Raw genomic sequence first — 25854 nt, 5'->3', positions numbered from 1 at the left:
TCCCAAAGGGATCACAGCCCATGGGTTGAGAACCATTGTTAGAATACCCCTAAACTGGGGTATTTCAATTAAGTTTCTCGTTGTTCACTGCTGTGCTGTACACATTATAATAAGTGCATGTGAGAAAGACAACCCAAAACCAGGATAGAACATGACCCTTCTAAGGAGCTAAAAGAATGTAATAAAGGAATACTTACCATATTTTCAGTTTGCAGTTGGAAGTGGTAATTTGTTCCTCCCAATGTTTCTTGGGATAGGAAATTCAGAGGTGTGCTGCTCAGGGCTTTGCCACTAGCCACAGGAGTCTTCAGAGCACTTGAATTGTAGCTGGACCAGATCACGGTGTGCTGTAACGGTAGTTTATGTTCTAAAGTTTATAGAGGCATGGCATGCAAAAAGAATGCAAGATATCTTAATAATAATTTTAAAATAATAGTTGGCAGTTCTGGATCGATGGCTCAGTGAGTAAGAATACTGGCTGCTCTTCCAGAGAACCTGGCTCTATTTTCAGCACACACATGGTGGGTCACAACTGTCAGTCTGATCCCAGGGGATTTGACATTCTCCTGGCCTTGTGGGCACCAGGCATGCTCATGACACACAGACATTCATGTCACAGCACCCACACATAAAATCAAACATTTTTTTAAAAAAATGATTGTGCCAAATTATTGTCTTGAATATATTGGGTTAAGTTCATCTGATTATTATTACTTTTTGTTTCACTTGGCTAACAACAGTTAAGATAGCTCACAGTTTGCAGCACATCTGGAGATTTGTTGAAATTCAGGCTAAACATACTTTTTGTGCCATTCGAAGATAAATTATCTGTTTATTCCATTTCTAAACTTGATAAATCCTAGAAATTCCCCCTTGTTAATGGTACGTGATGACAACATTCAAAGCATTTTGTTTCAGAGGCATCTTCCTGGACGTCATTTCTGGAGCTGTCTGTGCAGGCCACTTCCCTTTTTTCTAAAATCATTCTCAAAACTTCCAGACACATTTTGGATACTTCTGGATTCTTCCAGGGATGTATGATATGGTCCCTTCCCTCTTTGTAATTAGAATTATATGGTTCAATGCTTCTCTATGTTAGGGATAGTCTATCCTTAGTCTTTTTTCTTAATGGTTTTCTGATCCTTTGAAGACCCTTTTTCTTGGTAACTAATCTTCAAGCTGGAAGACCTTTCTGTCCCTGCTTTTGGATAAAGTATGGAATTGCCTCATCTTTCAGGGTTTACCCACTGGTCCTGATGTTGAAGCAGCCTTGCTGCCTAGTAGGGTAGACAAGAGCAGCTTCTGTGACAAGAGACATGGTGGGTAAGGTGCTTAGTAGAGCAAAGCTCTTAAAGCATTGTCCTATTAAAGATGGGTCCCTTGTTCTAAATTCTGTGTTTATGCTGTAGCTCTAGCAGTCTCTCCCTTCAAGTTAGAAAAAAAAGGACAGACCTCCTTTAGGTACCATGCTCCTTTTTAAAAAGATACAATGTCTCTTAGACTGCTATGACCTCAGGTTCCAGAATAGCAAGGTAACATTCTTTTAAAGGCGTGCTTCACGTGAAGCTGAGCTTAGAGTCAGTCTTATTGTCCAAGGGAAAGGGTAGCCAGATGACAAGACACTTCTCACAATGAACTGGCTCAGACATCACTTCTCCAGGTGGCACAAGGACACTTCCTTACCCAGTACACACATACCGCTCTTCTCACTCCTGTCATCTGAAGACGAGCACTTGATCTCGAACTTGAGGTAGGAAGTTAGGTGGCTTTTCACCCAGGTTTTGTTGTTAGTTGGAACATCTAGCCATCTTTTTGTAAAAGGAGCCAGGGAAAGGAGAGTGACCTGCGGGGAAAGTGGGAGTTACCTACTGCCATGTGTACCTGAAAAGGGGGCAACTGTGCTTGGCTTATGGAAGGAGAAGGGCCACTTGAGTTAAAGGAAGTTTCTTCATTCTCAGTTTCAAACGTCCCATCCTAGCCAAGTGAAACTTCTTTTTTTTTCAGTGGGGGGTAGCTGCCTATAATTTCCATTCCTTTGACATAAAAATATCAGAGATCTGACTTTAAGAATTTGAAGTAGCTGGGTGTGGTGGCGCACGCCTTTAATCACAGTACCCAGGTGGCACAGGCAGGTGGATCTCTGTAAGTTCCAGGTCAGCCTGGTCTACAAAGTGAGTCCAGGACAGCCAAGGCTACAAAGAGAGACCCTGTCTCGAAAAAACAAAAACAAACCAAAACCAAAAACAAACAAAAAAAAGAAGAAAGAAAAGCCAAACAAATTAAAAAGAATTTGAAGTAAACAAGGAGGCTTGAGTAGAAGGCACAATAAATCCATAGCATGTGAATTTGATTAAAGAATTAGCAGAAACTGCCCAGACTGGCCTACTCAGCCTGTGAAGCCAGAAAGCGGGAGGGCATGCTTTACCAATCTGCCAGCATTACTAGTTAGGAGTAGCAGATGAGACTGACTGCTGTCAGCACCTCCCCTCCCATCTCCACTACCTAAAGCTTCCCTCTGCTTTTGACAAGCAGAGTTGCCGTCTCTCTCCAGTTTCTCAATGCCATCTTGCTTTTAGCACCTAGTATTTTTATCCTAGTAAAATCTCTATCCTGGAAAATTGAAATGGTTGGTCATTCTGACTATATTTCAAGGATAGCACATACATCAACTGAAAAAAAAAAAACCCAATAAAACAAAACTGACGCAGATTTCTCTGCCTTCTTTGTTCCTCAGGAAAGCAAAGAATGCCCATGTTGCACCCTGTATGCTGACGTCATGTTAACAGTAGCTGCCATCAGTTGCATGCCTACCACGCACAGTACGTGATATTGTTGAGTGCTCATGGCAACCAAGAGCTAGAGTTCTTCAAACACAGTTGGAGAAGAAGGGCGAGGCCAGAGCTGAGGGCAGTGATGGAGTCTTTCTTAGACTTAGAACTAGCATGTAGCTGAGCCGGATTTGAGATTCAAGATTCAGTGGGCACAAACCTGCTCTTTCTACCTGTGAATGGACAACTTCTCTGACTAGCACAGGGCTGTGGGCATCAGCTGCATCCATCATGTCCGAGCTTGTTCCTGTTCTTCATCGTGGCATAAGCATCCCTTGGGGGTTATAGGCAGACAAGCTGCCCAAGAAGCTACAGTACTTTCATCTATAGCAGCCCTGGAATAAGATAAGCCACCCCTCCCCCTTGCTCTTGCTTTGACTCTCCCTCCTTCCCCCTCCCCCCTTACTGCCCCTTGTTCTCTTAGGATAGAATTTTGCTATGCAGACCTGGCTGGTCTTAAATTCTCCTGCCTTATTTTCCAAGGTGCTGGATTACAGGTGTGCATTGTCCTACCTAGATTCTTAATGGAGCCTCTAAATGCCTGTCACATAGAAAGTGCCCAGGGAATGGCTGGTGTTGTTATTTTAATTATAACAGATGAGCAGTAAGCTTAAACTGAAACATCTTGGCCAGCATCTATAAATCTAAACATTTTAGTATAAGATCACCAAAAGATTTAGAGTATTAGAGTAGAGTGCTTATTGAGTTCAAAATTAGGCATGCGCGCGCGCGCGCACACACACACACACACACACACACACACACACACACACACACACACAGAGTAATTTTTTCCAACAAGTAAAAGTTACCTTTTTAGTTACTTGATTTGGAGTAGATAGAAGACTGGCTTCCTTGCTGTGATAAAAGGTGTTATACACATAATTTTAAGATAGAAGCAAAAAATTCTTGTCCAGGGCTGCAAGCTGTAAATGGTTCATTTCAGGGAAAATTCTTATCCAGGTGCTCAGCCCTCAGAAATCCCTCCACTAAAATCAGAGATGATTGAAGCTCTTAGCATAATGATGGAAGCCTCACTGGTAGGCATCATGTTGGGAAGGAAATGCCTTGGATTGTGTAGAGCGATGTAGAAAGCTTTCAGGCTCCCCTCTGCTTTTATTTCATCAGCTCACACCTGAGAGTTATGTCCTCTACTACAGAATTGAAACACAGTTCAAGTAGCATAGTTTAGCTCAGAGGAGCTGGATTTGAGAAAGACTCAAATACAATAGAAGAGACAGTGAATCCGTTTGATCCAATCAGCAAATATTTATCGGTACGCACTCAGTTTCAGAGCAGTGTGCTGGATGCTGGGCACGCAAAGAGGAACAGCAGCATGTGCTCCCGGCAACAAGGAGCTCACGTGGAGAGAGATGGGATAGGGCTAATACGAATGCAGGTGCTTCAGGGCCGGTTTCAAATGTTCATCAGTGGTTGTGGCAAAAGATCCTAGGTCAGGAGGAATTAATGAGAACCAATTCCCTCAGTTCTGGAGGTTGGAAGTCTGGGCTCGGGGGAGTGTGGTTGGGCTCTGTGAGGCCTCTCCCAACTCACAGGGTGCTTTCCTGTTTTTTTTTTTTTTCTGTGTATGGCAGAGAGCTTTCCCTTGGTCAGTCTCGCTAGCTGAGGATCCCTTCCTGCTGACCCGCTGAACTTCGCTTCCTATGAGTCCTCTCTATTATACAGCCACACTGGGGGCTAGGAGCTCAATATGCATTTCAAGGAACATGACAGTTCACAGAAACAACCCCTAACGCCCTTCAGAGCAAACAAAAGCATATACACGTGCCATGATTCTCTTTTTCTTCACATGGATCTGAGTGACAAATGGAAGGGTATTTTATAAGTCTGGTTTGAAGTTACCTGGTTATAAGTAACTAATCAGCCACTGGCTGCTGCTTTTCAGCAGCCATGCCTCTGGGAATTTTTTTTTTTTTTTTTTTTTTTTTTTGAGAAACAAAACTCAAACGTGTTTTCCAATGTAGTAAAATATTTGCAAGTTAGACTGAGTGTGGTGACATAAGCCAGCACTCAGTAGGCAGAGGCCAGCCAAGACTGTATAGTGAAACCCTGTCTCAAAACCAAAACCAATGCACCAAGCAACAGCGGGATTCATGAGTTCTATTTGACAATGAAATGGACATAATGCTAACTGTTAGTGTTTGATTTAGCATTAGTTTATGTTTTACACTTTTTCAAAGGCTCAAGAACATGTCCAGACTTAAATTGCTAATTAGATCCTGCATATCATCTGTAATGCCTACCAGATAAATGGCTAGAGATGCGCAGTTCTGGAGCAGTGACCCCAGCCCAGCCTTCCTTCTGAGCTCTTGGGTAGCATTCCCAGCTCTTTGCTTAGCATCCTCCAGATGACCCATCAGATCTTTGGTTCAGGTGTGTTTCAAGCATCCTCCCTTCTCGCTTACCTCCTGTCCTGTTTCCTTGCCATTCCTGTTACATGGACATCAAGCTGGTGAGCCACTGGTGGCCTCCAGGTCCACTGCACAAGGTGTTAGGTGGTAGCAGAATGCTTCCTTAAGACTTAGCTGTAAACCTGAAATGGCGCTGACTTCTGGATCTCCTCTTTGGAGACCTGTGCGGTTGGTCTGGGACAAGGCTTTGGAACTTGTTTCAACAAGCTGTCCTGTTTGGTAGTGGTTGGGTGAGCTGTTAGCTTTCTTGTCACTGGGACAGGATGCATGAGATAAACAACTGAAAAGAATTGTGTGTTTTGGCTTATGGTTACAGAGATTTCAACTCATATTTTTAGCCCCGTCGATTATGGGCTCATGTTGAGATCATACGGTGGAAATGTATGAAGGAAGGTAGTGTGTACTTTAGGGTAGACAGGAAACAGAGGAGGAGGAAGGGGCTGGTCCCTGGCCCCTACAAAAGCAACCTGCAAAAGCATGACTGGTCCCTTCACAAGGCAACTTGCAAAGGCATTGATTCCAAAGAAAACACTTCTCCCAAATAGCCCATACCACCTAAAGTTTCCAGACTGTCCCCAAATCATACCATCATCTGGGGACCTTCAACCGAAGTCTGTTGGGGGACATTTCATGTTCAGCTATAGCAAGCAGCATTGGTGTGATGGAAAAGATATATCATGATATCATAACATCTCATTGATTTTATCGTTCCAACTCAGAGGTCCAAAAGGCCTCCCCAGAGCAACAAAATCTTACGATTGCTCAGACACGTTTCACTTTGACTTCTAGGGCATCGAGAGCCTGGTGACCTACTGGAACACTGGTGCCTGGGGAAATGGTGTCTTGGTTATTTTGTCGCACATCAGAGATCAGGTGCAAACACTTCATGGGGCTTGCTGTAGGAGAGGCAACACGGTACAGGCTCAGACTCATTCTAGATGCCACTGAGTCCAAGTTGACCTGACTCCCATGAAGCTTGCAGCAGTGTACCTTCATCTACCGGAATGCCTGGTGCCATTTCCATGGCTGAAATTCAGGCAAAATTTTCTACCACGGAAAGAGGGATTCCCATCCCCACCCCCCACACCCCACTGTTGCAGCTCAGTCCCTTGAGCATTTGGTTCCTAATTTAGATGTACAGAAAGCAGAATTATCCATTCCTTTCAGGGAAAATCAACTCCAAGTTAAACTCGTGGTGCACTTTGGGACGTTCGGCACCGAGACTCCAGTATCCCTGCTCAGGTTACCGGCTGCTCACTCAACCCAGCTCCCTGTCATCCTCTCTTCAATAGAGGCGCACCACTCTTGGATTATAGCCTACCTCACCTTATGGTGTTCCCTCTGGGGACAGACAGTAAGCTAATTGTATGCTTTCAGTTGACACAGTAAGCCCCAGGACATGGTTTTCCCATCTGAACTAACAGGAGCTTAAACCATTTAGCTGAGGTCATGCCACCATGGAGGGGCATTCTGGGGTCTGACCTGATGTCTCTCTGTTTCAAGTTTGTGAATTTAACTATTATGAAACGCTGGCAAACACTGAAGTGGTAGATGGGACATTGAACTTGAGTGACAGGTTGCTCTTTAATGGGACCAAAAAAAAAAAAAAAAAGCCCTTAGAGAAGGCATGCTGTAAGAGGGAGCTGGCGGAGTCAGCCTGGATTATGAATGAGAGTCCCTTGGCACCCTGGGTCTCTGCTCTCCTCTATATTGCTTTGTCTTTATCAGTGGTTGTCATTCTGCAGCACCTTTGTTAAGTTAATCATCCTTCACTTCCCAGGAGACTTGTACCAGCTGGTGTCGTGGTGAAGCAGCCAACGCGCAGAGGAGCCAGTGGCAGGGCCACAGTCACAGCCATTGTTCCGACTGGTGGGGACTGGAGCACTGGCCTCTTCAGTGTCTGCAGGGACAGGAAAATCTGTACGGGCTTCCTTTTCACTTAAACCCTTCCTTACCATGTTCTCCCCCAAGGTGTCAGTACGTGGAAAAGCTATTCCAGCACAAGGTCAGAAAGTAAATGATTCCGGAAAGCTAGTGTCTCCTTAGTTGGAAAAAAAAAAATTGTGCTTTTCAACAATGTAGGCCAATTTATAGCCTAAGTGGTATTTTCAAAGTTTTTTTTTTTTTTTTAATGATAGAATTCATAGTTGACAAAGACACATAAAATAACTTCCCGCATCCACTAGCAATGACAGTGTGGAGTGGTAGAGGAGAACCAGAAGGGTTATGATAGCTTCCTAGGACCTCAGTCTAATGCAATAAACTCTCTGCAGAATTTACCAGGAGCATTAAACCTGCAGCCCTGGTTACTGTAGGAGAGCTTGGAACAGCAGACATATCGCACCCATCCACTGAATTATACAGCCATGAAAAGTCACAAAGCAGAGTACCATTTAATGGGTAAAAATATCTTTTGTGTACAGTTTTATTTTTATTCAACTATTATTTTCTGAGGCAGGGTCTCACTATGTTTCCCTGGCTGGTCTGGAACTCACAGACATCCACCTGCCTCTGCCTCTTGAGTGCTGGGACTAAAGGTACATGGTACCACATCTGGCTCACATGTGGTTTTGAATTCAAGAAGCCAAATGAATGCAAATCTGGGCTCATTAGTTTCCATCTGGAGGAGGTGAAAGCATTTAGAAATAAAGTATAGAAGGATCCAAATACAAACATTTACAGCAGAAGTCTCCAGATGGCAGGCTAGCAAATATGCTTAATTTTTAATTATCTCTTTATATCTCCATGTGAAGAATATGTATTACTCTCTTTTTTTGGTTGTTGTTTGTTTGTTTGCTTGTTTTGAGACAAGGTTTCTCTGTGTAATCAGATCACATTATAGATGGCTGTGAGCCACCATGTGGTTGCTGGGAATTGAACTCAGGACCTTTAGAAAAGCAGTCAGTGCTCTTAACCTCTGAGCCATCTCTCCAGTCCCTATGTATTGCTCTTATAATGACGAGAATGATATAACAGGCCCCCCTCCCCGCTTTGTTGACTGAGATCTTTTCTGGCACTAGTTCAGTTGTCCAGAGGTTCTAGTTTCATGACAGATCTTTGGCTTAGAGCAAAGGCACATCGAGGCAGTGTTGAGCTCAGCTGCCATGTATCAGGGTCCCCAGGTCCCAGAGGAAGCGAGTATTATGCTCTGCTTTCTGTCCACCTTGCTCTTCCTAGAGGTAGCTAGTCTTACGTTATGAGTCCAGATAAGGTCCACATAGTTAGATGGCTATGGAGAGATTTTTAAAAGAAAATATACTTTAAAAATTTAACGCACCATTTAATGATCATTAAAAAAGAAAAGTATAAAAGACAACCAAAGGACAGTACAGTAGCTATATTTACCCCTCGGGTATTTTAGTGCACCCTCTCCCCCAGATTCCTTAACTTAGGTGTGTACATAATTTACACAAATGGAAGAATCGTAAATACACATTATTTTACACCTCTGCTTTAATTTCATCACACATTTAGGTCATGAATACCACATAAGCACATCTGGAGCTAATTTCTTAAATTGCTTTATGAGTCCCCTTGTACCAAAGTTTGTTTACACAGAAAGCCCTGCTGGTGGGCCTTTACGCGGTTCATTCAAACCAATGTTGTGTGAATACGCTTGTTCAGATGTCCTTTTTGCATGGTGTGAGGATCTCTGCCTTGGGTAAGTGCTAGTGGCTAAACTTGTTGGCCAAACAGAGCATGCCTTTTAAAATCATGGTAGGTGTTGCCCAGCGGCTTTCCTTCTGGAAGGTGAACTAATTTACACTTCTACTGGCAACACATGCGCATGCTCCATTCCTCTCTAAAGTATGTAATTATCGGAAGGAAGGTTCGAGTCCTTTGCAACAACAGAACTGAAATGTGCTGAGCTCAAGTTTCCACCCACTGTTCCTCCTCTTGCTCTCTGGGCCTCCACACCATAGCTTCTTGTCTTTGTCTTGACTTGCCTGTGAGCTAGAAGGATGGAATTCCACACACAAAGGTAGAGAATAGGCCTGGGTTTAGGTAGGCTGAGGGAGCTTGTGTAACCACCAAACTTGTAGGTGTAAAAAAGAAAAGGCTGAATGTATGCCACAAACCCCTATTGACCTTGAGCTCTGTTAAAGAAGAAAATATATGACTAATTGCCCATCCATACATTCACATTATAAAAAAATGAGAAGTTACTGAAAAAGGATCCATGTCTCTTTGTAAAAACCAATTTGTCCTTGTAAACAAGAGCAACAACAAAAATCAATTTGGAACATTTCCCTCCAGGTATTTTCTCTATATTTACCTGTGTATCTATTAGCAATATAGGCTATTGCTTTGTAGCTCTTTAAGCGAAGCATAAATGGTATTCAACTGTACCCATTATACAATCTAATTTTTAAAATTCAAATTAGTCTTAGATACTTAGCTATATTGGTATTTAATTGATCTTTCTCCATGTCCTTTTAGAAAAAAGTTTATCTGTGTGCACGGTGTGTGTGCAAGTGTGCAGTGTACCACTGGGCATGCGCAGGGGGCAGAGGAGGGCATCTGATAGCCTCCTCCATTATGCTCCTCTTTTCCCTTTTGAGAGTGGGTCTGTTGATGACCCCAGAGCCTGCTGGCAGTCCTCAAGCCCTAGCGCTCCTCTTGTCTCCGTCTGCTGCAGTCCCGGTGTTTCAGGTATGCATGCTGGCTTGGGATCCAACCTCAGGTCCTCATGGCTGCACAGCAGGCATTCCTAACCACTGAACCCTCTCTCTAGTCCTTCAACCTCCTCTTAGTGGCTGCGCACTCATGCTTTATTGGGTCTTTAGCCCACTGAAGAACACTTAAGCGTTTACATTTAATGATACAGACAGTGCTGCAGCGACTATCCTTGCAGGTCCCTTTGTGTGCAGTTGCTTAAGCAGTACTCTAGGTGCTGATAAGTGAAAGTATTCATTTTTAGAGGGCTTTAAATCTTAATGGATGGTGCAAAGTTACATTTAATGCAACTAGGCCACTTTCCGCATGCACGTATTGTTATGCCATGTCCCCAAGCATGTGTTAGAAAAGGGCATTCCTGTGAGTGGCCAGTGGATATGGATATGGATGGATCCATATGCCTTTCTAATGACATTACTGTTGCCCATTGGCATCTCCTTTTCAGCAGGCTACCCACTCATGCCCTGCGCCATTTTCTTCTCTTTTGTCTTCTTTTGCATGTGGGTTTTTAAAGAGCTCTTCCAATATTCTACATACCAACACTGGCCTTAGACATCACTGCACAGCCTCCCCTTTAGGAAAAGGATGCCATCCTTCTTCTGCTCTTGTACATCCCTTCCTGGGCTCGAGTCTCAGCATTCTCATCACCAACCACACCCCTCACCAGGTGGACCAGTGACACGTGACTCAGAGGGTCCTTCCGAAAGGATTCACGCGAATTCAGACCATCCCACGGGGATAAATGTAGTGATAACGGGCATACTGTCCTGGAACACACAAACCCACATGTGTTATGGCAGGACAGAAATGTAAAATATGAGAACATGTGGACATATATGTAGTAGTAGGCCTTTTGGGGGATAGACTCCTGGAATACAAGTCTGGTCTCTGTCCATTACTAGTAGTAATGTTATAAACTTAGGGGGAATTACTTAATTCTTCTGGGAATTAGGTAAACTAATTGTAGAATGGGTACAGTAAGAGGACCCGTTTTATTCGTTGATTGGTTTTCTGAGATAGGGTCTTAGTAAGCACAGGCTGTGTTAGAATTTCCTGTGTCTCCCAGGCTGCCCTTGAACTCATGATCCTGTTGCCTCAGTCCCACAAGCACTGTGGTTATGGGGAGGGCTATTATGTAGGCCTTAAAAGCATCTAGTTTGTATGATTACTTCAAAGATTGTATGAACTAACATGTACAAAATGCTTTCAGCAAGAGCTTGGCACACAGTGAACTCTGATTACATGTTGGCTATTATGAAATAAAAGTTTAAGCTTCAAAACTTGGTCAAAAAAAAACCCGACAGCTGAATTCTATTTCAAAGAGATTAAATTTGAGTGTTGTGGTTTGAACGAGAGTGCCCCCCAAAGGCTCACATGTTTAAAAATTGCCTGCCATCCTCCCTGCCAGTTGGTGGAACTGTTTAGGAAAGATTAGGAGGCATGGCCTTGTTGGAGGAGGTGTCACTTGGTTTTAGGGAGTGGGCTTTGAGGTTTCAAAAACCTGCATCGTTCCCAGTTAGCGCTCTCTCTGCCTCTTGTTTGTGGGCCACCTGTGAGCTGTGAGCTGTTGCTCTAGCACGTGTCTGCCTGTCTGCCACCAGACTCCCACCATGGTGGGCATGGACTCTGGCCCTCTGGAACCGTGAGCCCTCGAATTAAATGCTTTCTTTTATAAGTTGCTGAGGTCATGGTGTTTTGTCACCTTACAGTAGAAAAGCAAGACAAGTATCTCAAAAGCACACTTACAATAACATGGTTGTCTGATAAAAAGATTAAACAAAATAATAATAAAAAGAGCAGCCATGTGGGTCCTGAAAATACGGCACAGAAGTGCCAAGCAAGGCACAATCAGCTTCCTTACAGAATGCGGACAGCTCAGAGACATGTAAACAGAATCGATCAGGTGTTTGACTGCCAGCTTCACAACTAGGCAAAATTTCATTAATTGCTTTATTTGTGGAAATTTATAGTATTTCATAATCTTCATTGAACGTGCCATGATTTCAAATTGCCCTAATTCAAGGTTGCATATGCTAGGAGACCTCTGTACTTGCTGTAAATTTTACTGTTTTCAAAATTGTTCAGACTAACTGTCCCTGTCTGCTTGGGAATTATTTTTCAGCACTGGGGCCTTATCCTGGCGCATTCTAGGCAAACACACTACTACTGGGGGAGCCATATTATTTAAATGCTTGGAGTCAAGATTTTTATTTTTAATTCAGATTAAAATGTCTCAGGATTACTTGAGGCTACACTCAGTCTGCTTTCAGCTACATGGAACCTACTGTTCCTTTGCTTCTGACACACCGGAAGCTGCAGTGCCTAACACTGTATACATGCTACAGTGGTTAAAATAAAAAGTCTGGCAATAGCAAGTGCTGGCGAGAACGTGAAACCATTAGAAGTCTTGAACGTTGATGGAGGAGGGGGTACAGAATGGCTCAAACCCTTTGGACAATTATTTGTCTTTATTTGTAGAAGTAGACGTATGGACTAACAACTCTACTATCAGGAGAGTACTCAAATAAAATGAAAGTGTATATCCACACATAGAATTAGAGGCATGTCTGCAAATTTCAAGATTCCCTTGTTTTTGATAGCTGAGTAGTATTCCATAGTGTAAACATACCAGAGTTTCTTTATCCATTCTTCGGTTGAAGGATATCTAGGTTGTTTCCAGATTCTGGCTATTATGAATAAGGCTGCTATGAACATAGTTGAGCAAACATCCTTGTTGTGTGGTGGAGCATCTTTCAGGTATCTGCCCAGCAGTTGTATTGCTGGGTCTTGAGGTAGAATTATTCCAAATTTTCTGAGAAAGCACCAGATTGATTTCCAAAGTTGTTGTATAAGTTTGCACTCCCAACAGCAATGAAGGAGTGTTCCCCTTTCTCCACATCCTAGTCAGCATGTGTTGTCACTTGAGTTTTTGATCTTAGCCATTCTGATGAGTGTAAAATGGAATCTCAGAGTTGTTTTGATTTTCATTTCTCTGATGACTAAGGATGTTGGGCATTTCTTTAAGGGTTTCTCAACCATTCAATATTCCTCTGTTGAGAATTCTCTATTTAGCTTTGAATCCCATTTCTTAACTGGGTGGAGGGCAGGGACTGACTCTGACATAGGGTGTCCCCTATTTGACCACTTCCCCTTGGTGGGGAGGCCTGGCAGCACATAGAGGAAGGGGAAGCAGGCTATCTGGATGAGACCTGATAGGCTGTGATCATATGGAGGAGGAGGAGGTCCCCTTATGTCACGGGTCTAGGTGAGGGAAATAGGGTAAAAGAGGGAGGGAGGGGGAACAAGAAGATATAAGTGAGGGGATAACAATTGAGATGTAATCTGAATAAATTATTTTTAAAAATTAATTTAAAAAGATAGAAAATTAAAAGAAAAGCTTTCTAAGCAAAAATAAAATAAAATAAAGGCATTTATTATTTAAAAAAAGAATTAGAGGCATGTCCATACATAGACTTAAATGTCCATATAAAAATTATATAAATAAGAGCTGGACATAGTGGTACACACCTGTAATCCCAGCACTTGGGGAGGCAGAAGCAGGCATATCTCTGTGAGTTTGAGGCCAGCCTGGTCTAAAAGGGAGTCTAGGACAGCCAAGACTACATAGAGAAACCTTGTCTCACAAAATAAAACAAACAAACAAAAGAAATATATGAATAAACATAAATCATAGTGGTATTAATATAAAAATGGAGCTATGAAATGTTGATTAGTGGGAGAATAGATAGTTTGTGGAATAATCATACAGTGAAATGCTTTTTATTCAACACTAAGAACTACAGATTCATATAACATGAGTAAATCTAAAGCAAACAAACTAAAAACCATGGTATTGCACAAAAGCAAAATACTTATACAAGTAAATGTGATTCCCTTGAGATGAGAGATAGGCAGGGGAAAAATGTACTTATGGTGATAGAAGTCATGGCTGTGTTTCCCTTAGGAGTAGGGGTGGGAAGGGTGGGATTTACTGTATAGAAACTCGACAAACGCTGTGTGAGGGCGGCATCCCACATCTCCTGACATATAGGTGAATGCAATTATTAAACTCACCCAAGGTGAACACTTAAGATTTGTTCATTTGTGAATATAAAATTACCCTTGATTAAAATGTTTAGTGTGTGTGCTGGCTAGTTTTATGTCAACTTGACACAAGCTAAAATCATCTTCAGAGGAGGGAACCTCAATTAAGAAAATGCCTCCATAAGATCAGGGCTACAGACAAGCTCATAGGACATTTTCTTAATTAGTAATTGATAGACAAGGGCCCAGAGCATTGTGGGTGAGACCGCCTCTGGGCTGGTGGTTCTGGGTTCTATAAGAAATTAGGCTGAGCAAGCCAGAGGAAGCAAGCCTGTATGTAAGCAGAGCTCTTCCATGGCCTTGGCATCAGCTGCTGCCTCTAGGTGCCTGCCCTGTTTCAGTTCTTGTCCCAACTTCCTTCACTGATGAGCAGTTATTTGAAAACAAAGCCAAATAAACTGTTTCCTCCCCAAGTTGCTTTGGTCATGGTTTTTCATCACAGCAATGATAACCCTAACTAAGACGGTGTGTTTTCAAAGACTGGTCATCATGGCACTTTTTTTCTTCACAGCCCTAATCACTTGAAATCATCAGGGCTGTCATCTTTTCACAGTATTAGATGATATAACATCCAAACTGCATGTCAGATGCTCTTAACTTGTGGCCCACTAAGAGTTTTTAGTGACTTCATGTACTCCATGGATGGGAATGTACAATTTCCTGCCCATGTGCATGCATTTTCTTTTCCCTTCTGGACCAAGTTCCCAACTGCCATTACATTCTCAAAAGGCTCTGTGGCCTCAAACATCTTTAGGATAGAATTCCTGTTCGAAAGTCCATTTAGGCTGTGTAGCAACCCATATCAATAGCTAACAGCCAATGAACTCATAAGAGGAAGCCGTTTCCAGTTGACATGCAAGGGTCCAATTGCCTAATAGTTTACAGATAAAAATGAACAAATGTCAGTGGCTCTGTGAAGCTAACAAAAATTAGAATAACCTCTGCTTTGAGAAATAGAATAAAATCCTGATAAGAGTAAGAAACAGAATCAGTGTGTTTTTTTTATCATTATTATAGAAAGGGAGGTCTGTTATTCAAGCGTATCCTAGGATTCTAGGTCCATGCTATGCACTGAAATCAGACAGATGAACACAACAAGCATCAATTATTATTCAAAAATTACTTACCATTTTTGACAGGGGGGAAAAAGTTGCCATAGTCAATGCTAACAGAATTGTGTCAGGTTCAGCTTTGGCAATACTTAACAAAAGGACACAATTTTGATCCAGCTAAGGAATGGTAATTTTCTAACTCTGAGTTTCAAGAATTGTCTATTCACTCCCCACTTCTGGCTTTAGGCAGACAGTGCAGTGTTGACATTGACGGCACAGGGTTGTGAATCTATTTAAGATGTGAAGTCATTCCCTGAATATCTGAGACAGCTGGTTTTCTTTTATGTGCAATTGACAGGTCTCTGTGGTCTGTTTTGTCCCATGTGTCTTGAGTGTGACATTGCCAGGCATTATGGAGAGTGTCTTTGTTGGCCACTGTTACCGGGGTCTACCTTTGCATTGAGAATTGGCACCAGAGAGAGACATAAGATACAGGTAAGGGCAATTGAAGTGTGTATGCTTCTCAGTCTTTATGAGAACCGGGATGCTTTCCAAACCTATGTCCTAAAGTGACAGGCGAGAGGGGGTGGCGATGGTTGTATTGGTGAAGATGCTCAAAATGTTCACACTTAATGGAAGCCTGTGGGGGACAAAAGTTCTGGTTTCATTATTTACTGGGAGTTATTGCTTAGCTAAAATGCTGTATAGTGAAGGATGTTTCCAAGAAGAAATCATAACGAAGGCTATTGGCCAATAGGCTTGGTCCAATCACTACCAATTCATGCTTCCTAAGATGTGCTTTGATGTATATAGAAATAAGAGGTTACAGCTTCTATCCCTTTCCATCTACAAAAGTAAAACCACACATATGTCTCTTGTTACTTCAAGACATAGCAGATGGAGTCAAACTTAATTTGGAGGATGTACTTGTGAGCTCTGACCTTAACTGTAGCCCATGTGATACATGTAGATTTTACTTAGGGAGTTCCCTAAGGTCCTTAAATTTCAGTAAAGCCAAGACTGAAGTCCATGAGAGGGTGAGGAGAGATGGGTGGCATACATATAGACACAGATGGTTTTCAAAAAGGAACATTTTGCGTTGGGCACAGAGACACATGGTCAGTCTCTCTCCCTCTCCCTCTCCCCCTCCCTCCCTCCCTTCCTCCCTCCCTCCCTCCCTCCCTCCCTCTCTTTCTCTCTCTCTCCTCTTTCCTCAGTATCTAGGTATATTGTGGGATGATCTCTAAAATATATTTTTATGTAAATAAAACAAGACACAGACTTATGTAACTAATCATATAAAATGACGATACATGTAAAATGTTTAGGCTGACAAAGTTTGCCTGGAAATAAAGCTGGTAACCAATGATTATCTCTAGGCAGGTAATTGGGTGGCTGTGGCCAGCTCTGGGGGATGGGAGGGGAAGGCAGTGGAGGGGAGGGGAGGGGAAAGGAGGGGAGGTTTACCTTTTACTTTCCCTTATGACTATGGGGTTTTGGGGCCACTTTAGTTTATTACCTCCTACCACACACACACACACACACACAAAAAAAAGATATCAAAAAGAAAAATCAAAGGTTTCAGTAAGAGACACTTGTCAAAAATGAAGGGGCACAGCTATGAACTGTAGGTATTGACCAGCCACTGCTTGGCACTTGGGCTGTCCAGTGTCCTAAGTGTTGACTTAAGTGTTTGGGGCTCTTGAAAACAAAGGGTGAGATGGGCCAGTAGGGAACATAACACAGGTTCCTGAGAAACAGAAATGGTCCTGTATAATTTGATCTTGCCCTAGGGGACCCTCTGTGAAGACTGGATGGTGGTGCATTGCTGCTGGCCTTTCTCTCTCTGTCAGGTGGCCCGAGAACTCAAGATGAGAACCTCCCAACTCTACGAAATCTGTGAGGTCCCTGCACCCAAGGACAGCCTGGTTTGATAGCTCTCCTCCCCTCCCTCACTCTCTTACACCTTCCTCCAAAACCCATCTCAGAAAGATTGTTCTTTTGTGTTCCATAGGTTTTTGCAGGAATAGGAGAATAAATGATTTGCTCACAAGTGTCTCTGTTGTGTTATGATTTCTCTGGGGTGTTGAGCATTTTCTGACTTTACTCTTTTAGTCCTGCCATGCACAGTACATTCTAGAGGTGAGTGGTGTGTATTTTCTCTCCCTAGGTTTTGGGATAACGTCTCTCCTAGCTTTCTGATGCCTTCCTTTCATGAGAGCTGCCTGTGAGGCAGGAAAAATTACTCTGTATCTATTGTATCAATCCACTTTTCTCATAGTATTAGTGATGGGTGGGGCGTGAGTAACTAGGTACCAATACTTTTGAAACAGGGAGTCTCACTCTTCCCCTGGCTTCCTCTGGCCCAGCTCCTTCTGTCTTAGTTGCACAAGTAGAAAGTCTGAAGTTCATGCTAATCTCGAACTCTTCTCCAACACTTGTAGTCTCCTTTCTCCAGGCTCATTACTCCAGGCTCAAAAGCATAATTGGGCAACTGTTGTGGGTGAAATTGTGTTCCCTGCTTTTCCTATACTCCACAAAACAGTGGGTTGTAACCCAACCTCTTGTGCCGTGAAGGGAAATCTTACCTGGAAATAGTTTTTTTTTTTTTCCCAATGTGATGAAATTAAGATGGGGTCAGTAGGGTAGGACCTAATCCAGCACACTAGGTATCCCGTAAAGAAGAGGTAGAGGTAGAGACACACAGGAAGACAGTCATGTGTAAGGTTGGGGGCGGAGACTGGGGTACTGATGCCACCAGGTGAGGACTGCTTAGGGATGCTGAAGCTGGAAGAGGCGAGGGAGAGACTCTTCCCCCACAGGAATTTGGAAAAGACCTGGTTCTGCTGTTATCCTGCTGTTGGACTTCAGGCTCTAGAAATGTGACAGAATAAGTTTCTGTTGTTTCAAGACACCAAGTCTGTGACAATTTGTACACCAGCCCTAAAAGGCTAGTGTGGCAGCCGCCTACCTTGTGAAGTGAGTATGCCCTCTAGGTCTTGCCAGGTCAACAGCTCAGTGCTGAAGAGCGTGTTCTAATCACGAGGTCGTAACAGTTAAAGAGGAATGATAGTTCATACCTACACCCCAACACTTGGGGGACTGAGGCAGGAGACCTGCCATCATTGAAAATAAAATCAGTTACTAGGATAGCTGGTATGTGGATGTAACAAACACTCTTGTGTAGTGTGTCGTATGTTTACTCATGGTGTCTGTGTGGAGTGCATAGGAGATCAGAGGGCAACATTTGGGAGTCAGTTTTCTCCTTTTACCATGGATTACAGAGGTCAAATCATCAGGTATGCACAGCAAGTGTTTTTTATTGACTGAGCCATCTCAATGGCCTAACGCTAACAAGTTTAAAGTGCTCCTCATATTCTGAGCTATTCAATACTCAACATTGCTTCCTGAGGAGCACTTCAAAAAAGAGGTCCAAGCCACAAAAATGCAAGTGACTTTTTCAAGGGCTCTTAGCCCTTTTGAACCCACATGGTTGTTCAAAGCAGAGCTCTCTCTACAGAGGTGAATCTGACATGGTCAGCCTTGACAGTGCTACTTGTCTTTGTCCCTATCCCTAATCATTTCCATAAAAATCACTTTTGGGTGCTCAGAGCAGTTGCTAGGAGAGACCTCTTGGGGGAAAAATTAAATGCTCCACGATGATCAACCAACAACTGAAAAAAAATCATGCCTGGTGGACAAGATGGTTAAATGAAAATAAACCCATTTGAAAAATTGTTTTGGCCAGGTGTGGTGGCGCACACCTTTACTCCCAGCACTCAGGAGGCAGAGGCAGGCAGATTGCTGTGAGTTCGAGACCAGCCTGGTCTACAAAGTGAGTCCAGGACAGCCAAGGCTACACACAGAGAAACCTTGTCTCGAAACCCCCCCTCCCCCCAAAAAACTGTTTTGTGCTAAGCCACATACAGGCTCAGATGAGCAGCAATACTTAGTCTTGGCAAAGAAGCCTGAAGTAATCTCTACACTTTCACACAATGGATCCTGTCTGAAGTAAGCAAAGATGGCGGCTCATGCACAAGTCTCTGGTCCAGTCTACCTCTTTGCTGATATAAAGTGTGTGTGAGTGTGAGTGTGTGTGTGTGTGTGTGTGTGTGTGTGTGTGTGTGTGTGTGTGTGTGTGTCCCTCTCATGGAGGAAGCCCCTATCCATTTGCTGCATCTGATCAATAAAGAACAAACTGTTTCATTAGAGACAGGTCCAGGCAAGTCAAACTCTGGGATCTGAAAATACCATGTCTACCATAGGATCATAGAACACAAAACAGAATTGATAGGATGGTTTTTTTTTTTTTTGCACGTAGTACAGAGTGATCCTGAAGGGAGATGGCTTCAGGCCATAAGTTATGATTTTCTCTAAAAGAACATGTCAAGGCCAAGAAAAGGAACCTGACAAAAATGTGTGCTCCCTATGAGCACCATTATCCAATACCAGACGTTCACATGACAGAAAAAACTGATATTAAACATCCATCAGCTGCATCCACCTACCAGCTGTGTGAGCTGGACAGAGCAGAGACCCTGGTATGGCCCTAGGGGACAGTGTATATAGATTGGCTGGTGCTACAATTGGCTTTTTTCTATCTGTCAGGTGGACCGAGGACACAAGACAAGAACTTCCCAACTCTGAGCAATCAATCTGTGGTGCCTGTGAAATTTGTGGTACAAATCTGAAAATTACCCAGTGGTGAAGGCACAGCCTGCTTATTGTATTAGAGAAGTTCCTTTTGGATCACTGGGATGCAAACTGCAACAAAGCTCTGACGACTCCCTGTGGGTCTGTGATACCAACACACAGGCAAAAGAAGTTCCAAAGTCACCTGAACAGAATGCCATGCATCACAAACCCCAGGACACAGCCAACAGAAATCTTCCTGGTGCTCTTCTACTTACAGAACAAACTGAGGACAATAGTTGCATTTCTGGAATACTCTATTTTTTTTTTTTTTTTTTTTTGGAACAAAGGTGTGCAAAGTTTGGATATCTTTAAGTGTCCATTTTCCTGTGCAATCATTTTTATCTGTTTATATATTTTATGTAGCTAGAATTTATTTCACATTCTGTAATGACTTTTGCATGATACCCCAGTTATGAACACTATTTGCAAATATATTAACTCAGAAATATCTTCTTTTGGCCTTTTAAAAACACTAAGTTTTTTAAAAAAGTAAGATAGAACACTATAATATTTCTGTTTAAATTTCTGCAGAGAAATTAATATTTCTCCCAGTCTATGTTCTTGGTTTATTTTCCACCTAAGTGTCACTACTCTGCCTGATCAAATGCAGAACTAAAAAGCAATGATCTTAGATGGAACTCAGACTTTCATAATTAGAAATTTATCATAGGCCAAACTATGACTTGACTTTGTTATAATATTCAAACATACCCCTTTGCTGTGTCACCCTACCAGATTTTGACCAATGATTATTAGTAATCTGTATAATGGAACTGAGTCGAGACACGAATACTTTAGAAAGTGAGGAGGTTTTTCTAAGATACTAGATTTGGCTAGGAATGAGTGGCTATCTCATCTTCTGTGTCACATATTTTGGTCTACTGCATAACCAAGTTCAAAAGATGAGCTAAATCCTCATGAAACCCTTCCTAAGAGCCATAGGATATTTCCACAAACAAAACAATAACATGTATAAAAACGTGGGGTAGTGAGAATTTCGGTTCCTTTAAAAACCCAGTTATGTTACATGAATATGTTTTTGTTTTAATCTTGAGTGTGGGATAATAGGCTGCTTCACGGCAGGTGATTGTGATTTGCCTCATGCATTAGCAGGGGTGTGGTTCTGCCAGCTGCAGATAGTTTATATTTGGCTTTCTGGGGACTCTGGAGCGGGTATAAATGTGAGAGCCCCGACGGGGGGCTGAAGAAGGAGTGTCCCCTGCAGCTGCTTCTGGCTGCTGTTGCTGCAGTTTGAAGAGCAGATGTTGGAGATAGCCTGACAATGAAGACTGGACTTGCACCAAGGAACCCATAGCCCTAACCAACAGGAAATAGTCCACAGAGGTTGACACCCCCTTTCCCTCTAATCTTCTTCCTCTTTTACCTAATATTGGGAGACTAGAAGGGATTAGAGTGGAATAAGCATTGAAAGAGCGGTAGGTATAAGAACCCAATAAAATAGGTTTAAAAAACACACTAATTTCTGTTGTGTACATGGTTGACAGTTGGAGAACATCTTTGTTTCAAGTGAACTAGGGGACATGGGCAATATGTGGACATTGGTCACTGGTTCCTGGGGACTAACATATTATCTCCTAATTTTTATATAGACAACTTGTTTATACTCAACTTTTTTTTTAAAATAAAGATTTATTTATTATTTATACAGTATTCTGCCTGCATGCCAGAAGAGGGCACCAGATCTCATTGTACATGGCTGTGAGCCACCATGTGGTTGCTGGGAATTGAACTCAGGACCTTGGGAAGAACAGACAGTGCTCTTAACCTCTGAACCATCTCTCCAGGCCTACATTCAACTTTTTAATATACTATTTATCAAATTGAAATTCCTTCCAAATGTGGAGTTCTGTGATGGCAACCCCGGCAAGCACACTCACTGAGAGTTAGGTTTAGGTGGTTCACAGCTGCCGCATCATTGAAAGTCTATCTCTTCCCTTAACCTCAATTTGGCCTGTGCTCATTCCTGTTTACAAGTAAGACCGGATGCAAGAGTGAGTAGGGGATGTTTCAATGTCAAATTATGATTCTGAACTTTAAAACAACCAATATACTCCGACATCACCTCTGACTAGGGTGCTGTGCCATTTTTAAGAACAATTCTTAGCAATGTCTTAAAAGGAGGGCATGGAAATGTACGGCTCAAAATAACCTCAGGACTGTTTATGAATTCCACTTTTCTGGGCAACGGTTCCCTCAGGTTAACATGAGTAATTTGAAAATTGTGTTTTAGATTATACACACACACACACACACACACACACACACACACACACACACACCACACACACACACCCCACACACACACACACACACACAGGAATAGACTATCTTCCAATGGCTTGCTTTTTAGACAGTTGTTTCTACTTCAACAGGCCATCGTCTGTAGATATGATTCTCTGTGTTATCTGTCTTGTGAGAGCCTGGGGTTTCCTATCTGAGGTTCTTGGGCACAGTTCTTCATTTCCTTTACCACTATGCTGTAACACGCAGCTTCTTAAGCTGTTGGTTGCCAGCCTGCTGGGCTTCTGTAAGTAAGTGTCAGAGGTTCTGAAAGTACAGAAAACACAAATGGTTTCCACACCTGTGATGCATCCCTTGCATGGCTTCAGAGTGACTGCAGGTTTGGACATGTGAATGTGCACTAAGTGTGCACACATGCTATGTGATGATGCTCATGGATCGCGGCTGTGTGAGCACCGTGGCTTAGAGAGTATCGGCGAATCTCGTCATGTTTAATTCACATGCAAAACTTTCTGCTCCTGTTGATTATGGAAAACAAAGACTTTTGCTTTCTTATCATCCTTCCTGAGTATGTGAGCATCAAATCAGCATGTCTTTTGGTTGTATTGTATTAGAATGTTTCATTTAAAAATTGTTCAGTGGGTTGCTGATAGTTTCTTAAAAATCATTAAATTAATTTTGGTTCAGGATTAGGTCATCATTTCTAACAGTTTATGAAATGGCTCTAAATATAGTTCTGTCACTATATACTATATATATTTGCAAAGCAACACTCAGCCTTGATGATCATAAAATCAAAATATTAATCAACTCTGAAAACAATAAATATACTTTATGCCACTCAGTATCAAGCTCTTATCCAAAATTAGTTAATCCTTTAGTTTTGTTTTGTTTTTAAGACAGGATGTCATATATTCCAGACTGGACTTAACTCTCATTATGTACCTGAGCACAACCTTGAACTCCCAATGCTCCAGGTCCTTTAATTTCCCAGGTTCTGGGATGACAGGCATGTACCACCATGCCTGGTAAAATTCAATTCTTTATGTAGCAATCAAAGAACACATCTATCTAATTAGTATGCAAATTTGCTTTAGCCTTTAATAAATGGTAAAATTATATGTATACCAAAGAAGTTATATATATTTTTATGACTTATTAGTATTTGATTTATATTTCTTTTAAAAGTTACCTATCTACCCAAAGTTACATAAACATTTTTCAAGCAGAGAGGTTTCGAGTGGAAAAGGTTCACAAAGCACTCTTCTAACAGATATCTTCTGAGTCAGATGGTATCACAGGAAAAGATGGGGGGTTAACATGCTGGCTTCATGGTAGGGAGTCATGGGAGGGGTAAAGCCTAGAAGACACTGTGTATAAGTAGCAACCTCTCTGGATCAAACCTGAGAGCAGAAAGTCATGTTAGCCCTGCATTGCCCTCAGGAGAGACAGGCAGACACAGGGCTGGAAGGCATAGGATGAGGGTTGTTCATTTGTTGGTGAAGTGCCAAGCATTGGTGACTGACAAAGTCAAGTATGCCTTTGACAACAGAGTGAGCAAAACAGGAGGATGTGCAACCTACAACAGCATGTGGATCTCTTGTTCTCCTGCCTTCTGGCTCACCACTCATCAGGGGCTAAAGACATGTCTCCCTGTCTTGGAGGCTGGACTCTTGGTCTTCTGGTGCCATCTCTGTTGTTCGAAGAATCTTGAATGGCCCATAGTCTTTCACTGAGTATCTTCGGTCCAGCAGGTTGTTTGCTTCCTTCCACATCCTAAATGTCCCTAGCTTTTCCAGAGCTGATTGCCAAGACAGGCTCTGTGAAAATGGAAAAAAAAAAAAAAAAAAAAAAAAAGATTGCTGAATCCATTAGGGCAGGGTGCGGCCTGGAAGAAGAACTGCAGTTCTTTAAAACCCAAGCACTCTGGGCAGGAAAGGCTATGTTCCATCTGTCTTTTCAGGGAGTGCTTTGGATCATGTGTTCCCTGGGCTGGTGCCACTCATGGACCTTTTGATCCCTGAACTATGAAGTTGTCATCTCCCCCTTTGTAATTAATAAACATCTTGTGAGGAGATGCTCCCTGCTTCTTCAAGCTGTCGCCCACCCGGTGTTAGCATTCACTGATGGTTCTTGTCTGAGCCAACTATTAATGTACTGGCTGCCAAGCAGTGGTGTCTTCATTCTACCAGTTTCTCTACCATTAGCACATGTATTCTGTAGTGACGCATTTCCCCCTTCATATCAGCATGGATATAGAGGTCACATTTGATCGTTTGGATTAGCCTGTTACCGTCCAAAGTGAATGACTGTGTCTAATGATGAAGACATAGATGACACACCCTGAGAGACATCCTATTAAAAAAATGGTATTTTTTCAAAATACCAAGATCATCTTGAGCTGTTCCAGATTGTAAGAGAATGGAGAGCTGTGACAGTCATACTCCATACGTGGATCTGGAAGGGATCCTAGACAAGAGTTTTGTAAAGATTTTCTATAAAGGAAAATAGGACAATTTAAAAAAAAACTAGTACCCCAACTGAATAAGGCCTACAGACTAGTTAATAGTATCATACAAAGCCGATGCCCTGATTTCCCTAGTTGCGTTGAGGTTTTGTTATGAGCACACCCTTGTCTTTAGGGAAATGAACTCTGACATGTACAGCCATAACTTGCCATTTGTTCCTGAATCTCCTCTTCAATGGTTCGGGGGTGGGGGGGGGGGAATAAAAACCAGCACAGTAACATGTTAACGTTTGGGGAACCTACTGGCGGGTACGTGGGGATACTTTGTACAATTTTAGGAAACATTTATGTAAGTCTGAAATTATTTTGGAAATAAGTTAAAATTCATGAGCTCCTAGAATTTCCCTGAGGCCTCAAGAGTTTTATTTTGAACACCAAACCCAACCTGCACCCTAGCCATCCTCATGCAGCCAAGTGGGCTCCACTGACTCTCCCTTTGTCGCCCCGTCTTTGAGACTTTTCCTTAGGAGAAAGTGCCACCATGCACCTGTGGTGTCCTCTTAGCAGAGAGGGCAAGTGGCCTGAATAGGCACAGTAGGAATCAGCTGATATGGAGGACCATTCCCAGGATGCACAACAAAGGAAAATAGGACAATTGAAAGCAACAACCAAAGCCTAGTAGGGCAATTGTTTAAGATCTGCAGTGCAAATGAAGTCCAAATTGACTAAACTGAAAATACGAGCAGAAACAGTCTGACCAATTCTAAGGCTTGCCTTCTTACACACTCAGCTTCAGCTTACTCATGAGTGTCCAAGAAAACCCAGGAAAACTGGAATTAAGTAGAAACTGTTTTCCACGCCCCTGCCTACTTTCACCAAATGCCTGACTTCCGACCAGGGATTCAAGCAGGCTAGTTTGGCTTAATTTTGGAAGATGTAGCAAGGGCAGATAGATGTTGTAAGCGACGCTTGTGGAGTCTTACCATGCCAAAATTGGGGCCTTAACCTGAATACCTTGTCTCTAAAGAACTATAATCCGTGGAACCGGAAACTGGAAGAGCTAACGGAGCCCAAGCTCCGGAAAGGTCCTTCTGGCCTCAAAGCCGAGCTTCTCAGAGTTCTCAGGGGGCTGCGTGCCCACTGCAGCCGTTCCTCATCAGCAAATGTGCTCCACTCAGCACAATGGCGACTAGAGCCAACACCCGTGCCAGGTAGGTGGCTTCACATTTAGCAGAAGGAGCATGTGTGAAAACAAAACCTCCGTGTCCACGGCTGAATGCTGTATCACGGTGTCGCTGCTGGGTCACACGGAGTTGGTGCTGGGTTGTCTTTTACTT

The 25854-nt window shown here is 42.6% G+C and overlaps 1 protein-coding gene across 1 annotated transcript; it reads left to right on the top strand.

Moving 5' to 3' along the window:
* Positions 1-1566: 1566 nt before the first annotated feature.
* Plac8l1 (PLAC8 like 1) lies at positions 1567-17104 on the top strand. Its single transcript, XM_051163919.1, has 4 exons — positions 1567-1750; positions 7041-7180; positions 15452-15588; positions 16887-17104. The coding sequence occupies exons 1-4, from the start codon at positions 1632-1634 to the stop codon at positions 17025-17027; spliced, it is 537 nt and encodes a 178-aa protein (XP_051019876.1). The 5' UTR covers positions 1567-1631; the 3' UTR covers positions 17028-17104.
* The last annotated feature ends 8750 nt before the right edge of the window (positions 17105-25854 follow it).

The sequence above is a fragment of the Acomys russatus genome, chromosome 20 (genome assembly GCF_903995435.1).
Source record: "Acomys russatus chromosome 20, mAcoRus1.1, whole genome shotgun sequence".
Lineage (NCBI taxonomy): Eukaryota > Metazoa > Chordata > Mammalia > Rodentia > Muridae > Acomys > Acomys russatus.
Note: the sequence above shows the minus strand (reverse complement) of the source record. Positions and strands in the feature narration are given on the sequence as shown.

Excerpts from the sequence above, each read along its gene's own strand:
- Plac8l1 (XM_051163919.1), top strand. The coding sequence starts at position 1,632 with ATGAACTGGCTCAGACATCACTTCTCCAGGTGGCACAAGGACACTTCC. Across the intron at positions 7,181-15,451 it reads CTGCAGGGACAGGAAAATCT|GTCTCTGTGGTCTGTTTTGT; the intron begins GTACGGGCTTCC and ends TGCAATTGACAG. Across the intron at positions 15,589-16,886 it reads GAGAGAGACATAAGATACAG|GGGACCCTCTGTGAAGACTG; the intron begins GTAAGGGCAATT and ends ATCTTGCCCTAG.